This window comes from Eptatretus burgeri, chromosome 12 (assembly GCF_056783735.1).
Source record: "Eptatretus burgeri isolate ZD-2024b chromosome 12, Ebu_testis_v1, whole genome shotgun sequence".
In the NCBI taxonomy this organism is placed as follows: Eukaryota; Metazoa; Chordata; class Myxini; order Myxiniformes; family Myxinidae; genus Eptatretus; species Eptatretus burgeri.
The window spans coordinates 68,111,790-68,131,047 of NC_140972.1; the positions used below are offsets into that span (position 1 = coordinate 68,111,790).

Below are 19,258 nucleotides of genomic sequence, written 5' to 3' on the forward strand. Positions count from 1 at the left end.
ACATGTTCCCTCCAGGAGTGAAATATTGTATCAATATCCATCCTCACTACCTTTCCCCAGCAGGAGTCAGTGGTTAAACCACTTGCACCGTTTCATGAATACAGGAAAAATTTGCAAGATATCTCCCCACCCTCGTGGAGGAAAGGGGGGAGAGAGTGGATTTTTTTGCCCATGACCTGCCCTGGATACCCCAAACACATACCATATGCAAACTTTGGTGGAGGTTGGCCTAGCCATTTTCAATTCTATAAGGTTCATACATACGGTACATACATACGTACATACATACAGACACAATATTGTACGTACATATATACATACACACATACGTACTGTACACACATAAATACATACATACATACGTACTGTACACACATAAATACTGTTGAGAATTCGTGCCCGCCGGCGTGCAATCGGCCACGCGACTCGAATCGCGGCACTTCGCCCACCAGACGGACAATTCTGTCGTGACCCTCTCGGACTAACGCCGGGAGCTAGTCAAGGGTGGGCCTTTCGGCCTCACCACGATCGTGCCAATCGGCCACCCCGCGTGGGATAGGGTTGTTCGCCAAACTTGACCTACCTAAGTACCCACGCGGATGGTAAACCGGGCGATTGCACCTCGCCGCAGGTCGACTCTGGACACGGGCCGCTTAAGCGGTCCGTTCCGTGCTATCGGGATAACCGAGCGGTGTTATCGTCGGCCTCGACGGTTCCGATTAATTATCGGGCGTATTAAGCCCACGACGAACCCGTTGCGTGAAGCAAGATGGAGATTCAAACGAAGGAAAGGACGCAGCGAAACGGGGAACAATCGGACAAGCACATTTAATACGGAAGCACGGAAGGCACGTATATTACAGTCACAGGGATACAATAAAAGCAATACACGTATTTACAATCACCGTAAAGAAACACAAGCAAGGAACGATGCAGAGCTACAACCGAATATGATTTACTACACAGAACACTTATACAATTTTACTTCACCAGACTGGCGCCACACACACACGTTTACACAGAACCCAAAAGAAATGGAAGTCGCGACTTCCCTGAGCGTGTCGAGTCCCTCTCCGACGTCCGTCGACGTGGTCCCGCCTGGCCGTGACTCCGTGCCAGAGCGTGGTAGGCGAGGCCTCTCCGGCGTGCCTCGCGCCTGCACGTGTTGGCCACTTGATGCCACGGACGGAGTGTTCGGCGCTATCCCAGCGCAGATAGGGGGGGGGGGGGACGTGGATGCCCGAAGTCGGGAGAGGGGAATGGCGGACGCTCCTTCCCGCCAGCGGGGTCTTACAACTGCCCCACAAAAGACACCGCTAGCGGCCACCAGGACAAGCGAGCCGGAAGACGAGAGCAACCACGAAGCAAGTATATCCACCGAGCAAGAGCATCCACCGAGCAAGAGCATCCACCGAGCAAGAGCATCTACCAAACTGCTTCCCCCGTCTCCAACTTTTATATCCTCGGAGCTCCGCCCTGTTGCTCCGCCCCGTTCTTTGCTCCACCCCCCTTCGTGGTGCTTCGAGAAAGGTCTCGAAGAGGGGCGTTCCTCCTCCCTGGCCGAGTCACACCGCGCATCCACCAATCGAGCGCCAGCTGACCTCCCCTCGCTTCTCTCCCCTCACACCAAGCGCGGAGAAGAATGGCGCGAAAAGCCCACCGAGCGTCCTCGTTGGGTTTTATTTGAAATAAAAGATAGAGAAAGAAAAAACGACTGACTCAAAGCGTCGCAGCCCGAATGAATCACATTTATTCCCTCTAAACAACGGGTTTGGGGCTAACTACACATGTACTTACAGAGATATCTCACCTGAGGGCCCTTTATGGTGTAATGCGAATTTCCACAACCGTAACAATACATAAATACATACATACTGCACACATACATATTGTACTTGCATATATACATACTGTACATACATACATATTGTACATACATATATACATACATACATATTGTACATACATATATACATACATACTGAACATACATACATATTGTACATACATATATACATACATACTGAACATACATATAGACAAGCTGTACATACATACATACTGAACATACATATAGACAAGCTGTACATACATACATACATAATGTACATACATACAAACATATTGAACATGCATATAGACAAGCTGTATGTACATACATACATACTGTACATGCATCCAAACATATTGTACATAATATATACATACTGTACATACATACATAATATGCCTGGTGTTGGCTTAATGGTTAGGGTGGTGTGCTTGGGATCCTGAGTTCAAATCCCACTGGGCTGTTGAATTAATACCAGGTGGGGTTTATTCTGCCTGTCATCCTTCCGAGGTCGACAAAATGAGTGCCAGCTTGCTGGTATACTGTGTCGGAGTGTCCAGGATTGTCCAGGATTGTGCCCAATAGGATTGTCCAGGATTGTGCCCAATAGCCAGGGAGACTGCTTAGACAGCACCAACGCTCTGCACAGAGTATGGTCCTGATACATACATACAATGCCTGATGTTGGCTTAATGGTTAGGGTGGTGGGCTTGGGATTTGAGGGTCCCGAGTTCAAATCCTACTGGCTGTTGAATTAATACTAGGTGGGATTGACTAAGCCTTGTCATCCTTACCAGGTCAGCAAAATTAGTACCAGCTTGCTGGGATGTTTGAGTATCTCTGTGTCAGAGTGGTGACCTATCGAGGATAGTGCCCAATAGCCCAGGAGACTGCTTCAACAGCAATGATGCTCTATACAGAGTATGGTCCCAATGGATGGGTGGATAAATACATACATACATACATACATACATACAGAGAATTAGCATGTTTTAGTAAGATTTAGGGGAAGGGAATGTGGAGCAAATTTTTAACATGAACACAAAAACTTAATTTCCTTTTTTTTTCCATTGTACTTTTCAACACAATAATGATAAAATTTGCTGGAATGTGTTCTTTTTTGACAAATAATGTAAACCCACATACACAATGCAGTACTTTATCATTATCCCCATGCTTTTAAAAAAAAAAACGGGGGGAGTTTGTAATCGGCTGTCTGTCTGTCACGCTATCACCTTCTGAACGGTTGGGCAGAAATTCTCCAAACTTGGTGTAAAGCACGAAGGTGCAAGTGCAGTATCATTTTTAGCTCCGCCTCCTGGAGTGGTGTCAAAAGGTGAAATACCAAAAAATGCAATGAGAGACACATTCTAAAACATTTTTTAATGAAACTTTGTATATGTAATCAACATTGGGGGACACATTAAATATGTCATGATTTTTTGGGATTTGACCCCCGATTAATGTCCCAGGATATCAGGGGCTTAGCATCACAGGGGTCAAAAGGAGAAAAATTAGCCAATTTTTTTTTCCTGGTGGAACTTTTTGCCATCTTTAAGTGGGAAGCGTGGGGATTTGTGATGGCACGCCATCGACTTTGCTCTTGTTTCTATTTTGGGAACTCGGTTGTTGTTGTCACTAAGATTTGCACACCTTTCCTTCCCCTCCATATATCGAACACTGTTCAATCAAACACCGGATGAACCAGTTCCAAAAACCTGACCTTAACATTGCAACCAAGGCAGAAAACAGGGTAAATAAAACAAAAAGACATTTATGAAAGCGATACAATACGTGGCAGATAAGCAGACCCTATTCTTCTCTCACTTTCAAATGCCGATCTTACATCAGGAAAAAATCCTTTCTTCCATTTTGAAGTTGAAGTTAACGTGGATGAAAAATCGGCCTGATTGTTCTCATTGTTTTCATCAGTGTTGGGAAGAGTAGCAGCAATACTTGTCGATATATTAATCAGATTGAAGTGTTTCAGCGGCTGGTTTGCCAACGAAAAAACGTAGCCCTTTCATCAAGGCCCAGTTTGCTGTCTGTTGTCATGAACCAGTCATATTTTGGGAAAAGATTGCGTTTTCTTCTGACAACACTCACCCCCACCCCCTTTTTGAATTTTTTTTTGTATACCTTGTCGAGGCTCGTATGAGAGCTAACACACAACGCACATCAAGGGGGGCATGAGACAGGAGGGGAGGGAGTGGGAAGGACAAAATAGTGGGGAACAGAGACATTTGGAGAACTGTGGAAGGGAGAAGGATGGGACGGGGAACATGGGGAGTAGAAGATGGACATTACAGGGACTTTCAGGAAGGAAAGCAGGGAATTTGAAGGAGGTGGGCTTGGGTGGCTTATCGGGGATAGAAAAGATTGAGGATTTGGATGGGGATGATAAGAAGTGGTGGTGAACAGCTGTTTTGAAGGCCTGGAGGGAAGAATGGGAATGAATAGAGTGAGGGAGTTTATGCCAAAGGCGGGGAAAAAAAGAGGAATGAAAGAGTGAAGGTGAGCAGTGATTCGTGATTTTGGTAGTTTTACCAGAAGGGGGTTGTTGGCGGACCTTGAGCGCCCTGCGGAAATGTGATAGGGACAAATCACAGAGAGAGCAGGGGGGGGGGGGGCGAGGCTGGAGAGGAGACGGTAGAAGACAGAAGACAGAAAGAATAGTTGATAATATATATATATATATATATATATATATATATATATATATATATATATATATATATATTGTTGTAGTATTCACGCCCGCCCGGCGTGCGAACGATCGCGTTTCACCAATCGCAGTCGGTTCGCCCACCGAACGGACAATCCAGTCGTGACTTTCTGCAATGGCGTCAGAAACCAGTCACGGATGGGTTTTCAATCCCACCACAACCTTGTCCGTACCCTACCCGCGCACTACAGGGTCCGATCGCCAAATCTTCGATTTACCTAATTATTCGCACAGGTAGGTTACCGAGAGGTTGTACCTCAACGGGACCGCTTGGAAGTGAGCCGCTTCAGCAGCCCGCTTCCTTTTGGGATAACCGAGCAGGGTAATATCGCGCAGTCCCGTTGGACCTGATCACTTTACCGGGTATTTAAAACCAAACTAACATTCCACAATGCAAGATGGCGTTCCAATAAGGGAAAGAGGACACGACGAACGGGTTAACATTTAAACCAGCACATTTATTTACTTTACGTATGCAGGAACAATCATGCAGTCATTCAAAAACACCAACATGCACGTATACAGAACAAGCAATGAATGCGGCACGGCACGTGGGCAAGACAAACCGCTACAACCATCTATAAGTAATTTTTAATGTACAGTCACTTACACAGTTTTATTTACGGGACTCGGCGCCACAACATTCATTCGAAAGAAAAGCAGGAAAAAGACCCCATCAAAGGCAATGGGGTCAGACTAGACAGACCGAACGAGTCCCACGAGACCGTTGCAGGTTACCTGCACCCTCGTGGTGTCTGGCTTGGGCGACCCGAGATGTCCCGTCCCCACAGCAGCAAGCGTAGCCGCGGTCGAGTTCAGGCCTTCCGTGTGGCAGGCGAGCTCTCTCCGCCTCTCTCCACACGAACGTGCTTGGGCGACCCACAATGCCCCTTCCCCACGGCAGCTAGCGTAGCCGCGGTTGAGCTCGGGCCTTCCGTATGGCAGGCGAACTCTCTCCGGCTCTCTCCACACGAACGCGCTTGGGTGACCCGCGATGCTCCTTCCCCACGGCAGCGAGCATAGCCGCGGTCGAGCTCGAGCCTTGCCAAGCGGCCGGGTGATTCGGGCCTCAGTCGGCAACTCGTTTGAGAGGAACGAACTGGTCTTTGCTCTCTTCGAGTTGATGCTCTGTAAGAACCCGTCCGTCCCACAGTGATGCTCGAACTGCGCCGAAGCCCGATCACCTCGGACCGCCTGTCGCTGGCTGGCGAGCTCTCTCCGGCTCTCTCCACACGAACGCGAGGATTGCGCGACACAGCAGGCAAGGCTGTGCCTCCAGCTATCGTCTCCTTCGCGACGCCCGGACTCTCCACCGACTGCAAGCTCCAAGCTCCAGACTCCGCCATGAGCCCAGACTTCCACGCAGCTCCTTGCCTTCTGGCTTCCTCTCGACTCCCCGACCTCTCCAGACTGACTCAGACCGACCGATCAACTCGACTCGAACGCGAGCTTGGCACTCTGCTCGTCCTTTTATAGGGCTGGTGAGACACGGTTTGGCCTCCGATCCTCGACCTCTGCGCGGAAAGCGGACGTGCGGGAGATCACTAAGCTTGATCCGACGAGCAAACGTGCCTAGTCGGCCTGCAGTGACGCCACTCGATGCGGACTCGCCACAGCTGGCACAAAGATGGCGTTGTTTCGGAGACGAAGGTGAGGCGATGTTTGTGGTGTGGAGATGTTGACGGTTGCTGGCGAAGTGGTGAGGATGGCGTGGTTTGGTGAGAGGCAGGTGTGGTTGTGGTGGTGGAAGTCGATTGGTCTGAAGCGGTTGTAGAGAGCGATGTTGGTGGTGGACGTGGTTGTTGTGAAGCCGTTGTTGAGAAAGATGTTGGTGGTGGACGTGGTTGGTCCAAAATAACGATAGTAAAGAATAACGGCTAACTCAAAGATCACAGCCCGGTTAACATGAATAAATCCCTTTAAACAACGGTGGGGAAATCTATCTGGACACGGACTTATTGGTGTTACTGATCTAGAGACCTTTATGGTGTTCTGTCAATTTCCACAGCCGTAACAATATGTATGTATATATCTATATTAATATTTCGGCACACCCCTTTTTTTGTTCCACCATCAGATTTTTGTTACTGCATGAAATGAAACAAGCTTTGACATATATAGTAATGATATTATTGTCTTCCTTAAGAGGCCCCTCAAAATTCGTTTTGATGATTATGGTTGTTAAATCTTATTATCTATATTAATATTTCGGCACACCCCTTTTTTTGTTCCACCATCAGATTTTTGTAATTGCATGAAATGAAACAAGCTTTAACATATATAGTAATGATATTATTGTCTTCCTTAAGAGGCCCCTCAAAATTCATTTTGATGATTATGGTAGTTAAACAGTTCATGTTCTCCATTTGGAAAATTGCACAAAAAAGAAATAAAAATGTTTCCCATTTTTTAGAGGACCACTAAGATGAGTTCGTAAAACCTTTTGTAGAGTATGTTATTATTAATCACTAAACGCCAGAGTAAATTGCTCATGTTATTGAGCTGTCAATAAGCTATCAATCATAGACATATAATAAACTCACTTGAGTATTCATATCTCTATTTCAATGCGTAATATCAAGCGGTACCTTCATGATGACCTAATAAAACCGGTCTCGATGTCCGTCCGTCTGTATATCTGTTCACAATCAAACCGATCGTGATGCATTTTAAGGCTTTCCGAGAGTTTCGAGAGATTACCTACACTCCCGCACAGTGCTGTTTTTATAATTCCTACTGCACTTCATTAGAACATAGATCGTGGATGGATGCACAGATCCCAGGAGAACAACTATAGCTGTACAGAACAATTCATATTATCAATGGATAAAAATGATATTTGATATTATAATAAATTGTTTATTTAAAATATCTTCATATTTTGTGAGTTTTTAGTTTGTTGTGAAATATTAGGTCCTCGGGTCTCTGCATAGTGGCGTACAGGCTTAGGTCGTACTTCTGTTTACTACTGTAGAAAATCACAGAACCATCCGATCGACATGCTGTTAACAGTTTCAGAATCAGCTAAAATCTACAAGCTATGAATATGTAGACGAAACTGATCCGGCCAGCTAAAATCTACAAGATATGAATACGTACACGAAACTGATCCGGCCTTTTGGATCACTTTAAAGTAGGGTGCCCTGTAATTTTAATGCGCTCTATGGATCCTCCGGAACTCACGAATGGTACACGTTGTGTAATCACTAAACTACGTGGTAATGTCATCGAAGTGGAGCTACTGCGGGACAGTCGAAGGGGAAAACCTGAATGATAATCAATGGATAAAAATGATATAATATATTGTTTCAAATACATTCATGTTATCTGTCTTTTACCATATGTTGCCCGTGACGCCCGTCCAAGACGGGCACCTTTACTAGTGTATATATATATATATATATATATATATATATATATATATATATATATATATATATATATATATATATATATATATATATATATATATATATATATATATATATATATATATATATATATATATAGGCCCCCCTAACAAACGGACACCAACGTTGTCAGATGGAATGAAAACCCGTCATTCTTGTTACAAAAACAGTTAAAATTGATGAAAAAGCAGCCGAAATTGAAACCAACACAGTAATTACGGTCGCAATAGCAGATATAACCGAAACCAACACATTTGTTCTACACGCAAGAACGGTCAATCCTGAAATAGAACGGTGGGGAATGGAAGCAACATCGGTTATTTCCGTCGTGAAACGGCGGAGAACGAAGTGAAAGCGATTAATTCCGGTTACCATAACGTGGAAAACATGGCGGCTTGAAAAGTTCTTGAAGTTATGGTGAGTTAACTTTAACGTCGTCTGCCTAGAATATAATCAGGTCTGTTAATGAAAACCCGTTTGTGGTACGGGATATTATACAAGCAGCGATAAATGCGCCCTCTTGACTTAATTTGTGGCTGACATTTTGTGTAATTCGTGCCCCCGTGCTGCAGCGATCAGTGACGATTGATCGTTTATATTTGCAAGAGGTAAAATTTGATAGTAACAATAAATTGCAAATTCCAATAAAATAACAAAGTTCATATGAAGTAAAAACTGTAAAAAGATCCCATATACGATCCCCTATGTTGAACTGGGCATACACAACGAGCGATCCTCCACTCGGGGGCTCGAAATACAGGCAAACCAAACATTATCATCACAACAAAATTCGGTTTAATAAATTGTTAAAACTACATCAGGTACTACCCACTATATATTATCTATATTACATTTATGTTCGAGGCACAAGCACTAAAAATTTACATACCGTAACAGGTCGTTCTACTGCATCCGCCATCTTCTTCGCACTACAGTAACCAGAATGAACCGCTTTTGTTTCGTTCTCGGACGTTTCGTGACAGAAATAACCAATCTTGCTTCAGTTCCCCACCAATCTATTTCGGGATTGTCCGTTTTTGTTTCCGTCACGACCGTTTTTGTGTGTAGAATAAACGTGTTGGTTTCCATTATATCTGCTATTGCGACCGTAATTACTGTGTTGGTATCAATTTCGGCCGCTTTTTCATCAATTTTAGCTGTTTTTGTAACAAGAATGACGGGTTTTCATTCCGTCTGACAACGTTGGCGTCCGTTTGTTAGGGGGGCTTGTGTATATATATATATATATATATATATATATTAAACTGGGTTACAATTCACAAGATCCAGCTGTCTTCGGCCTCTCACACCAAGGCCCATCGAAGTGTGCAGAATACAAATTCAACCGTTTCGTTGGTCGCTCCAGACCCGTGTAAGCCGAACACATTTTGTCGAATTCCCGACTACTTTTGGGTCCCTTGGCTTCCCGTGTGGGAGCATCACCACATTCTGCCTCTATTCCTGCAACCAGCTAGGACACATCGACATGGCGTGATGCCGAGAACCTTAAAATAATTTTGTAATCGATTCGTATCTTGTACACTGAGAAAATAATTGTGGATTAAAATTTCTTAATCATTATTATTGTACATTATTTAGCTGATCGTTATTGTTAACATCATCCTCGCTTTTATTTGATTTAAAAAGCATTAATTTTGGAAATATTTAAATCATGCTTAAAAGATAACAAAAGTACTATTTTTGCGAATTTGTTTTGAAAAAAAAAACATTGCAGGTGTCCTCCAATCAGCAAACATGTTATTTATGTTATTCGTTATTGCCTTATTACAAGCAGACTCAGCTTACCTGTCATTACTTTCATCCTACAATGGTGAAGGTGTGTTCCGTGTATAAATGTTGATGCAGTTTTTAATTGTGCACAAAATCGAGGCTCATGGAAGAGCGAGGTGACAGGGTCAAAATGCAGTGAATTGACAGTGGGGCAAGGGGGCAATATTTGGACACAACAATCAATGAATGAATGAGCAGGAGAAAAAACACAAACAGAAGAGATAAGAGTAGGGGCAGGAAACACTTCAACTTGCAAGGAATAGGGTTGGGTTATGTCTGGCAATTGGGGATACTATGGTTTGCAGGTAGGGATTCGAGATGACAGGTGACATTAAAATCAACGGAAAGTGTTCTATTTGGTGTAATTGTTCGAGCATCCGATCTGAGTCTGGGAGGTCGGCGGTTTAAACCCGACCCTGGCCAAGTCATCCGAAAGTCTTTAAAATGGTACTTGCTGCTTCCTTGCTCGATGCTCAGCATTTAAAAAGGATTGATCATGCACAAACAACCATATTATGTTGGCAATCATTGCATAGGCTTGATGGCCCTTATGACCTTCTGCATTAAAGTTCCTTAAAGTGTTTCCTATTACTCATGTACCAAAGAGATTGAAGGTTGGGAATCAAAACCTGTTATATCATTCCTTGCTCTCTGCGGGATCTTTAACACTCACCAGCAAATGCTGAACATCGAGATGGAACACCCCGCTCAACATCCTTCCAAAGGATGGCATACTCAGTCATGCAACGTTCTGCCTGCAAAGCACCAGGTGGACAGTTTATAATCACCGGAAACAAGTTCTGGTTACTGACATTTGTTTTTTCACTTTTTTTGTATTTTAATATTTTATTTTATTATATTATTTTTGGTTTTCTCAAAATGCGATTTTAATTTTTTTATTTAAATTTTAATTTTGAAATCGCTAAATTGCAACCTCTTTTAATGTTTATAGTTATGTCGCGGATCAAACCCGGACCTGACAGCTTGAAGGAGAGTATGCTACCTCTGCACTGTCATGTCAACCCCAAACTACTGTGCATTTAAATTAAATGTAAGGAATTTAAGTTTTAACATCAGAAACCTTTTCTTTTCGGATCTTGTCTGACCAAGCAACAAAAGTCAAATTTTTGTTCACTCTAAGTGAGATTTCAAGCCACAATATCAAAAGAATTAAAGTCGTTTTTCCTTTATTTTAACTCGTGTTTCTTTTTCTTAATATCAGCAATATCATCCTCAAACCTACACCTTACTCTTTTTCCCTATTCGACCCCACCTTCATCCCCCACTGACCCCCGGCCCTCACATTTATCAAAGTGATGATTTAATAGTTATGATCCAAGTGATTAATGGTTGATATACTATTCTCACCTTATGTACTGATTTTTATAGACCTTTTATAATGACCTCACCTCTGCCTTAGAAGTGAGAATAATGGATGTTACATTTTGAATGGTATTTTGTCACTTTCCTTTTTGCGAAGAAAGTGACAAAATACTGCAGAATACGAGATTTGTACGAATATTATATGGAGCCAACATCTGACAGTTGATTAATTGGTAGTGAAATGCCGGAAAGCTTTTAAGCCCAGAAAGCTTCAAATGTATAAACAGGCTTTGATTGTTTTTACTTTTTCAGGAAAATAAAAACACATTTCTTCGTGGTTTCCTTGGCCACTGCGGACCTGCTGGTTGCCCTCGTGGTGATGCCATTTGGTGCCATAGAGCTTGCCATCGGTGGATGGCCGTTTGGTCAAACCTTCTGCCTCATTCGAACTTCTTTTGATGTCATGTTCACTACAGCCTCCATTATGCACCTTTGTTGCATCGCACTGGACAGGTACTATATCTTTAATACATTTTCTTCACTCCTAAGCAGAACGCCTCTTCATTACTGGATGCCACCCAATGTTTTCACTGCATGGAAGTTGCACTTCCCATCATCTTTGCCTATTGTCAAATGCAAATTCGCCTTTGGATGCCAAAGATAGATGTAGCTCAGTTCTTGCTGCCCCGACTCTTTCATTTCCCCATCTCTCTCTCTGGTCCCTCCCAGGTGGCACCTATTCTTCCAGCAACTCCTTCTTTGTGAAACTTCCAAAATCCAGACTCACTGCCCACCTCCACTTCTTTGTTCCTCTTTTCTCCCGCTTGCGGAAACGCCTTCCTCAATCTGTTCAATCCCACTCTTCCCTCCAGCAAGTCAACATCCCAACCGATTATTTTTCCATTTCTCATTAACCCCCCTCTCCCTCCCTTCTTCCCCTCGTCCCTCCCCTTCTATTTGCATGTTGTTATGTTTCCTTCCCTCTTCGTTCTTCTCATTTTGTTCTTACGTCCCCTTGTTGTGTCCACATGTGCCACTTTCCCACTGTATATGCATTATCTTCTAACCTCTGTCACCATTCATTGGCATCGGTCTAGCCTTTGTGTACAAAAAAATAACAAACAAGTGGTGCCAGACACAACAAATCCCGCCCATTTAAGACATAAAGTTATTTTGGGGATCAAATTTAAATTTGATACATCCTTAACCCCGATCTTCACAAATATGCATTTTTCACGATAGGATTGTTAGGATTTTAAGTCACAAATAGAATAAGGTTCACTATAAGCTTAGTTTGAAGTAAATCGGATCATTTTTGATGAAGTTATGAGCAAAAAACGATTTTGACTTTTTAGTGACCTGACCTTGACCTTTCACCTAATTGGACCCAAAAGTTAATGGGGTCGTCCGAGGTTCTTTACCCACCTGTGGATACAATTTGACAGTGTTTGAGCCAGCCGTTTTCCCGTAAAGTTGTATTTCCGTAACCATGTTTTAGTTTTAATGGAAAATTTGTAATTTTGACCAATGACCATGACCCCCAAAACTTCGGACCCGACCGATCTTCACAAATATGTATTTTTTACTTTCGGAATGGGTAGGATTATAAGTGACAAATAGAATAAGGTTCACTATAAGATTAGTTTGAAGTAAATCAGGTCATTTTTGACGAAGTTATGAGTGAAAAACGATTTTGAACTTTTCGTGACCTTGACCTTTGATCCAATTGTACCCAAACGTTAATGGGGTCGTCCAAGGTTAATTGCCCACCTGTGGATTAAATTTGATAGTGTTTGCTTAAGCAGTTTTGCCGAAAAGTTGCTAACAAACAGACAAAAAAAACCGGACAATTACAATATCCCGCTCCCTCCGGAGGGAGCGGGATAAAAAGGTGTGTTCCTCTTCCATGAGAAAGCACCTGTACTCTGCACAGGCCACTGTGTGAAACCACCGTGGCTTTGTGCGGTTGAGTAGCCCACCTGACAGTCCAGATATAGTCCTGAGTGACCGTTATTCATTCTGATACTCACGGTGCACTTTCATCGTGCAAGAAATCCAGAAGACAAAGTCAATGAGGCCACTGAAGATTGGCTGCCCACTGTCAGAAGATTTCTATTTCTCAAGAGCACTCAATTTGGAGGATTATGGAGCAAGTGTATTTCTGTTAAGGGAGATTATGTTGAAAAGGGACTTTACTTCTAAATATCTCTGTTATTCAAACCTTTTGCACCATGCTATGTGTGAGTAAATGTTCTCTTATTGCACTTTTTAAAAAAATCTGGATGACATTTAGAAATAATATGTGAATTCTCACACCTGTGAAAATACTACTTATTCTTAAACATTTAATGAGGACTTCAAGGAGACGTTCATTGGTTTACACTGACTTACTTTCCAGAGAGGTGACTAATTATTTTTTTTCCGAACTGCTGTATAACTCTAACTGCAATCATCACCTGCAGACCATTGCATTTGTCAAGACAATGTTGTTAGTCACAGGACTCACCAAATCGACCTCTCATATTCATAATGTATCAACACTGTTGGTCGGATAAAGTGCCTTTGGGAATCGCACTACATCAAGTTGGCCCAAAAACAAAGCAAGGGGCAGGCTTAATGGAATGCGTTTTGCTTGAATGACGTAGTAATGACCTTCCAGTTTTCCCTTGTGTCTTAATTTCATTTGACTCCTTGCCCGCTCTCGTCCCACTCCACCGAGGCATTTCACTGACTTTGCCGAGTGCTGCGTGCGGTTGAACTTCATCCGTGCATGTCAATGGCAAATACAAACGAGACAGCAACCTGAGTGAATGCAGTGAACTAGTCAAATGCAGTGCCCCCTTCGACTGTCTGCAACATTTCACATGTCCAATTACTCTCGATTCCGTACGGCGGTTTTCTCGTGAAATGCAGATATTGCTGTTTTTCTCATTTTCGCAAATCGGTTTTGCGTTTCTGTAATTATTGGAAACAAGGCCTGTTGTGGCAACAGCTGAACAATATATTTTACAACCAAGCACTTTTATATGGAACATGACAGGACAGTTATTGTCGATAATCTAGGATTTTGCCCGCACAGTAATTTATGTTGACAGAGAGCCGTAGCTGCACAAATAAATGCAATTAACAACCACAAATATAAAAAAACACACACACACACCTGTATTCATTTATCTTTTTCCCCAAAATAAGAACAATAATTAAAAAGAATAAAAAATTTTTTTTAAACCTGTATCATTGAGGAATGATTCACTATTACGCAAATATTTATTTCCAACCTGAGTCAAGGAGATAAGACAGGTGTTGGTCGTGTGTCATTGAAACAATAATGTTTTTATTCCTTGAAAGCTTTGAACCCTAAATGTACATACATGGAAGAAATATATATATATATATATATATATATATATATATATATATATATATATATATATATATATATATATATATATATGTGTGTACTGTATATCAACATAAGTTGCCTGATTATGTCTGAACAGGGTAATGTTGCAACTACAGCACGTACAATGCTGAATGATACCTCATTTAAGAGCTCTTGGGTCCAGACAGTTCATGTGGAGGTCTAAAAATATCGATATTCATGAAATTTCGAGTTATGTTTGTTTTGGTAATGCATGCTGGTGGTGTATAGGCTCAGAGTCATTCATTCACACACCTACAAGAAGTTGAGAATAATACAAACTTAAACGATTCAGTAAATTTTATTAAATTACATTTACTTTTCTGTCAATTTACTTCACTGAAAACCTGTTGCAGTCTTAACAGTTAGTGAATATTATGCAGACTTGGACTTCACAGGAGGGATGGGGGGAGGTTGAGGACTTGAAGAAAGAAGGGGGAGTTGTGGACCTGGGGTGGGGAGGGGGTTGGTTTCAGCATCTGAAGAAGCAAAAGAGTTGGAGTGAGGGGGCAGAGAAGGGACAGAGCTGGGAAAGAGGGGTTGAGGCTGGGGAGGGGTTGAGGACTTGAAGAAGAAAAGGGGGGTTGCAGACCTGTGGTGGGGAGGGAGGTATTGAGGAGTTGAAGAAGAAAGATGGAGTGGAGGACAAAGAGTTGGAGTGGGGGTTGGGGGGGGGGTGAACAGAGCAGTGACATTGTTGGGAAAGGGGGTTTGAGGACTTGAGATGGGGAGAGGCCTCAGGTTGAGAAATTTGGGTTGGAAGGGGAGGGGTGATAGGGGATGGGGTTTGAGAACTTGAAGAAAAAAGGGGTTGAGTACTTGAAGTCACATTTTACATTACACGGAATTTCCACATGTCCCTACCATTCTGCTGTCAAAGGACATTCACAGGAAACTCCCTAAATATTCCAAACTCTATTAGGAATGAATTATCTTACAACAGCACGATGGAACTTGGTTATTTGCTCGTATGTATTATATGCATGTGTTTATGCGATTGTGGTGGGGTGTAAGGGGGTATTTTGCCCCACCTTACTCTGCATGAGAACTCTTTAATGTTTGCATGTATTGGTGTGAAATGCAACACATTAAACTTCCATGGTTATTCTCATTATCCTTGGGACAGATACTATGCCATTTGCTGCAAGCCACTCGTTTACCAGAACAAGATGACCCCATTGCGGTTGGTATGGATGCTTGGGGCCTGTTGGGTGCTCCCTTCCATGATCTCCTTCATTCCTATCATGAACGGCTGGAATGCCATCGGAATTGAGTGGCTGGTGAGGATTCCGGCGCCACTTTCAGCCACTGATACCGGGAGCCAACGCACCCACTATGAGCTCCACCTTGCAGCCATAAATCTCTGGCCAAACAGACATTAACCTGAAATCTCACACTATGGGTAACACTCAGCATAGAGCTCCCTGTTTCTGAGCAAACACCATGATGTCATTCTTTTTATATACTTTAATTCGGAGCAACTTGTTCTAAGTTCTTTCATGGGAAAATGTTTGTTGAAAATGCAGTTGTTGTCAATGCTTTTGCTTTCAAACGTTTTGCTCTGATCCTTTTAAAGGAAAGGTTCTGACAGATTCCAATCCCCCTGTGGTGTTTGCCACCATATTTTTATCCCAAACTCCACCCATTGGCTCGTATTACTGACGCAGCCAAATGACGTTTTCCCACAAACGACAACTAACTACCTTTTCTGGGAATGAGAATTTTGAGAGAGATCTTTGCCTTTTCATACAAATGCATGCTTTCCATAGGTACCTGCAGTGATTAAATTTATTTGTTAATCACTAATTTAATTGGGTAACAGGTGGAATGAAATGCTCTTAGTTGTTGATAGTGCTTAAGAAACCTGAGAGGATGGTGCAAAGGTAATGGCTTGGGTTTGATTCCTGACCAGGCTAGAAGCTCTCTAATTGGTGCTTTGCAAGCAGAAGTTTGCATCGCATGGTCTGCCATCCATCAGATGAATGTAGAGCTAGGTGTCCCATCTACTAGCATTAGCTGGGAGATATCAGAGATCCCATAGAGTCCTTCACAGAAAGTAGACGAGTTATCCTGTCACTTTCAGTCGAAAATCAGGCCTCCACAGTCGGATTGTGATAGAAGTGGGTCAGAAACTTTCCCCGGTCGACCGCACAAGAAAGTGGGAATATTTAAGGCCATTAAAGAAGTAGCAGAAGTGGCAGTAGTGGCAGTAGTGGTGATCTGCTCAGTAAATTGTATATTATCACTTTCATTAGATCTCAAAACATTTTAGTTCTTGTGACGACCTCGTCAATGACTTTGTGAAATTCAATCCGAGTATTTTGTCCTGTGGCGGTGTATTTGGTTGAATGTAAGATGACTCGGTGGTTCATCTCTGATCTTTCTGGTTTTGAGTCAAATCCACTGTGGGTTGAATCACTCCAAACTTATACCTGGTACAGAACTGGCAATGGGTGCTGCACCATAGAGTATGCCATTCTTCAGTGATTGGTGGAAGAGGGAGGTTCGACCAGCTATCAGTCTCTTGTGAATGCGAAAGATTCCACAGTGTCTTTTGAAAACAGTCGACCATTGTGTCAATCAATACCCTAACCACATTTTATATTCTCACCACGTGATAATCGCAGTCGGAGCAGAGGGAGATTGAGGGGTGTGGAAGTGCGCATTGATACATCCATGATTGAGCTTTTGCTGATTATCATGCACAACTCGAGAAATTATTGATGCAATTACCATTATGATTTCATAATGAATCACTGACACATAAGGACAGTATATATATATATATATATATATATATATATACATATACATATACACATATATATATATATATATATATATATATATATATATATATATATATATATATATATATATATACATATACATATACACATACACACACACACATCTCTCACCTGTGAATGGAGGGAATAGCCAATCAGCTCTCACCGAATCGACCACACGCAGTGGCTCGGGTTATATAAATTAGCGACACCTCCCACACTCCTCCAGCCGAAAAAGCTGCGTAAAGCAACCCAAGAAGACTTACACAAGGTAAGTGCTCTGCTGTTTCGAACTCTTCCCAGAGTTCATCAACGATTATAAAGACGTTCACACATAGTACACACATGAGAATCCCAATGCTATACACCCCTTCAGCTACCGGACCAGTTTCATCGCTTACCGGTTTCAAGAGATGAAACATGAGAATCCCAATGCTATACATCCCCTCAGCTACCTGATCAGTTTCAAGCGTAATTATATATATATATATATATATATACATATATATATATATATATATATATATATATATATATATATATATATATATATATATATATATATATATATATATATATATACATATACACACACACACCAGCATAGATTGGCTCGCTGCACTTGCCTCACCAGACATCAATACAGTGGGACAAACAACACCACGTTATTAAAAACACCTCACCGTCACAACCACGTTATTACAAACAACTCCCGCTGTGCAATTCAAACACCTCACCACACATCGCTATCGAGACCGGCTTGTTTTAACTGAGGATAAGTATGTGAGTTGACGTGTTATGATTTTCACTAATAATAATACAAACATTTATTTCGTTCAAATTAATTTGTAAATTTCGTGATATTACATTGTTATAAGGAATTGAAGTTGAAGATTTATGTTTAAAAAACCAAATTATTTCTTCCAAAATATCATTGTTTTTCAAAAAAAAAAAAAAACATACCCGAAGGACATACACACAGGAGAGGTGCAGCCCAGAAGCTTGGTACAATTTTGCAAAAGTTTAAGGGAGTAGTTCAGTGACAACACAGGATGGGATGGACACTGTACATATACATACATACATACATATATATATATATATATATATATATATATATATATATATATATATATATATATATATATATATATATATATATATATATATATATATATATATATGAACACATATGTTCTCGAATTGAATAGTTTGGATGATCAGAGCACAAGAGCAGTCTTATCCTGGGGATTTGGGAGGACAGAGAGATGGGACGGAAGTGTGTGAATGACTTTTGTAGTTTTGTGTCCTTTCAGATTGCCGAAAGGGAAGCCAACTCTACTCAGTGTGTCTTCGTGGTGAATCAAGTATATGCCGTTACGTGTTCCTCGGTGGCTTTTTACATCCCCTTCGTGCTGATGACAGTGGCTTATCAGCGAATCTATGTCACAGCACGAGCTCACGCACGTCACATCAGGTCGCTTCAGCGTATTGGCTCCAATGAGAATGGTACCAACTACGAAGCTGATGACTCCTCCACTTCTGCTGCATATCAGGAAAGTGTAAATAATGGTGGGAAAGCCAATACGGCCAAGCCAATTGGACAACAGCAGCACCATGCTTCTTCTCGGGTTATGATAGAAACGAAGGCGGCGAAGACTCTGGCTTTCATCATGGGCTGTTTCTGCCTCTCCTGGGCACCTTTCTTCATTTCCAACGTCATCGACCCTTTCATTGACTACTCCATCCCTTCGGCAGTTTGGTCTACCTGCCTGTGGCTTGGCTACATTAACTCAGCAATTAACCCTTTTCTTTATGCTTTTCTCAACCGGACTTTCCGTCGAGCTTTCTTGACCATCCTGTGCTGCTGGAAGAATGCACAGCATCGCGCCATCTTCAGGACCTCAGCATGTCGTCCTACTACCAACGAAACCCTCTCCACGCAGAGAATGAGGTGAGAGCAATGGT

The 19,258-nt window shown here is 42.2% G+C and overlaps 1 protein-coding gene and 1 long non-coding RNA gene across 14 annotated transcripts in view; one reads left to right on the plus strand and one right to left on the minus strand.

The window, feature by feature from the left end:
• Nucleotides 1–19,258, minus strand: part of LOC147015838 (uncharacterized) — a 192,162-nt gene that overhangs the window by 142,091 nt on the left and 30,813 nt on the right. For 5 of the 9 annotated variants that reach the window (XR_015049872.1, XR_015049871.1, XR_015049877.1 and 2 more), the window contains exon 2: nucleotides 10,431–10,512. The exons of 2 other annotated variants lie outside the window; for them this stretch is intronic. This is a non-coding gene — a long non-coding RNA (uncharacterized LOC147015838). Of the gene's footprint in view, nucleotides 1–3,066; nucleotides 3,150–10,430; nucleotides 10,513–19,258 lie in introns of all 9 variants that reach the window. 2 more of the 9 variants (XR_015049874.1, XR_015049875.1) reach the window with 1 other exon arrangement.
• Nucleotides 1–19,258, plus strand: part of HTR4 (5-hydroxytryptamine receptor 4) — a 108,854-nt gene that overhangs the window by 31,258 nt on the left and 58,338 nt on the right. For all 5 annotated transcript variants that reach the window (XM_085848408.1, XM_085848411.1, XM_085848412.1 and 2 more), the window contains exons 4-6: nucleotides 11,393–11,593; nucleotides 15,628–15,781; nucleotides 18,607–19,244. In XM_085848408.1, coding sequence (XP_085704534.1) covers nucleotides 11,393–11,593; nucleotides 15,628–15,781; nucleotides 18,607–19,244 — 993 coding nt within the window. The remainder of the gene's footprint in view (nucleotides 1–11,392; nucleotides 11,594–15,627; nucleotides 15,782–18,606; nucleotides 19,245–19,258) is intronic.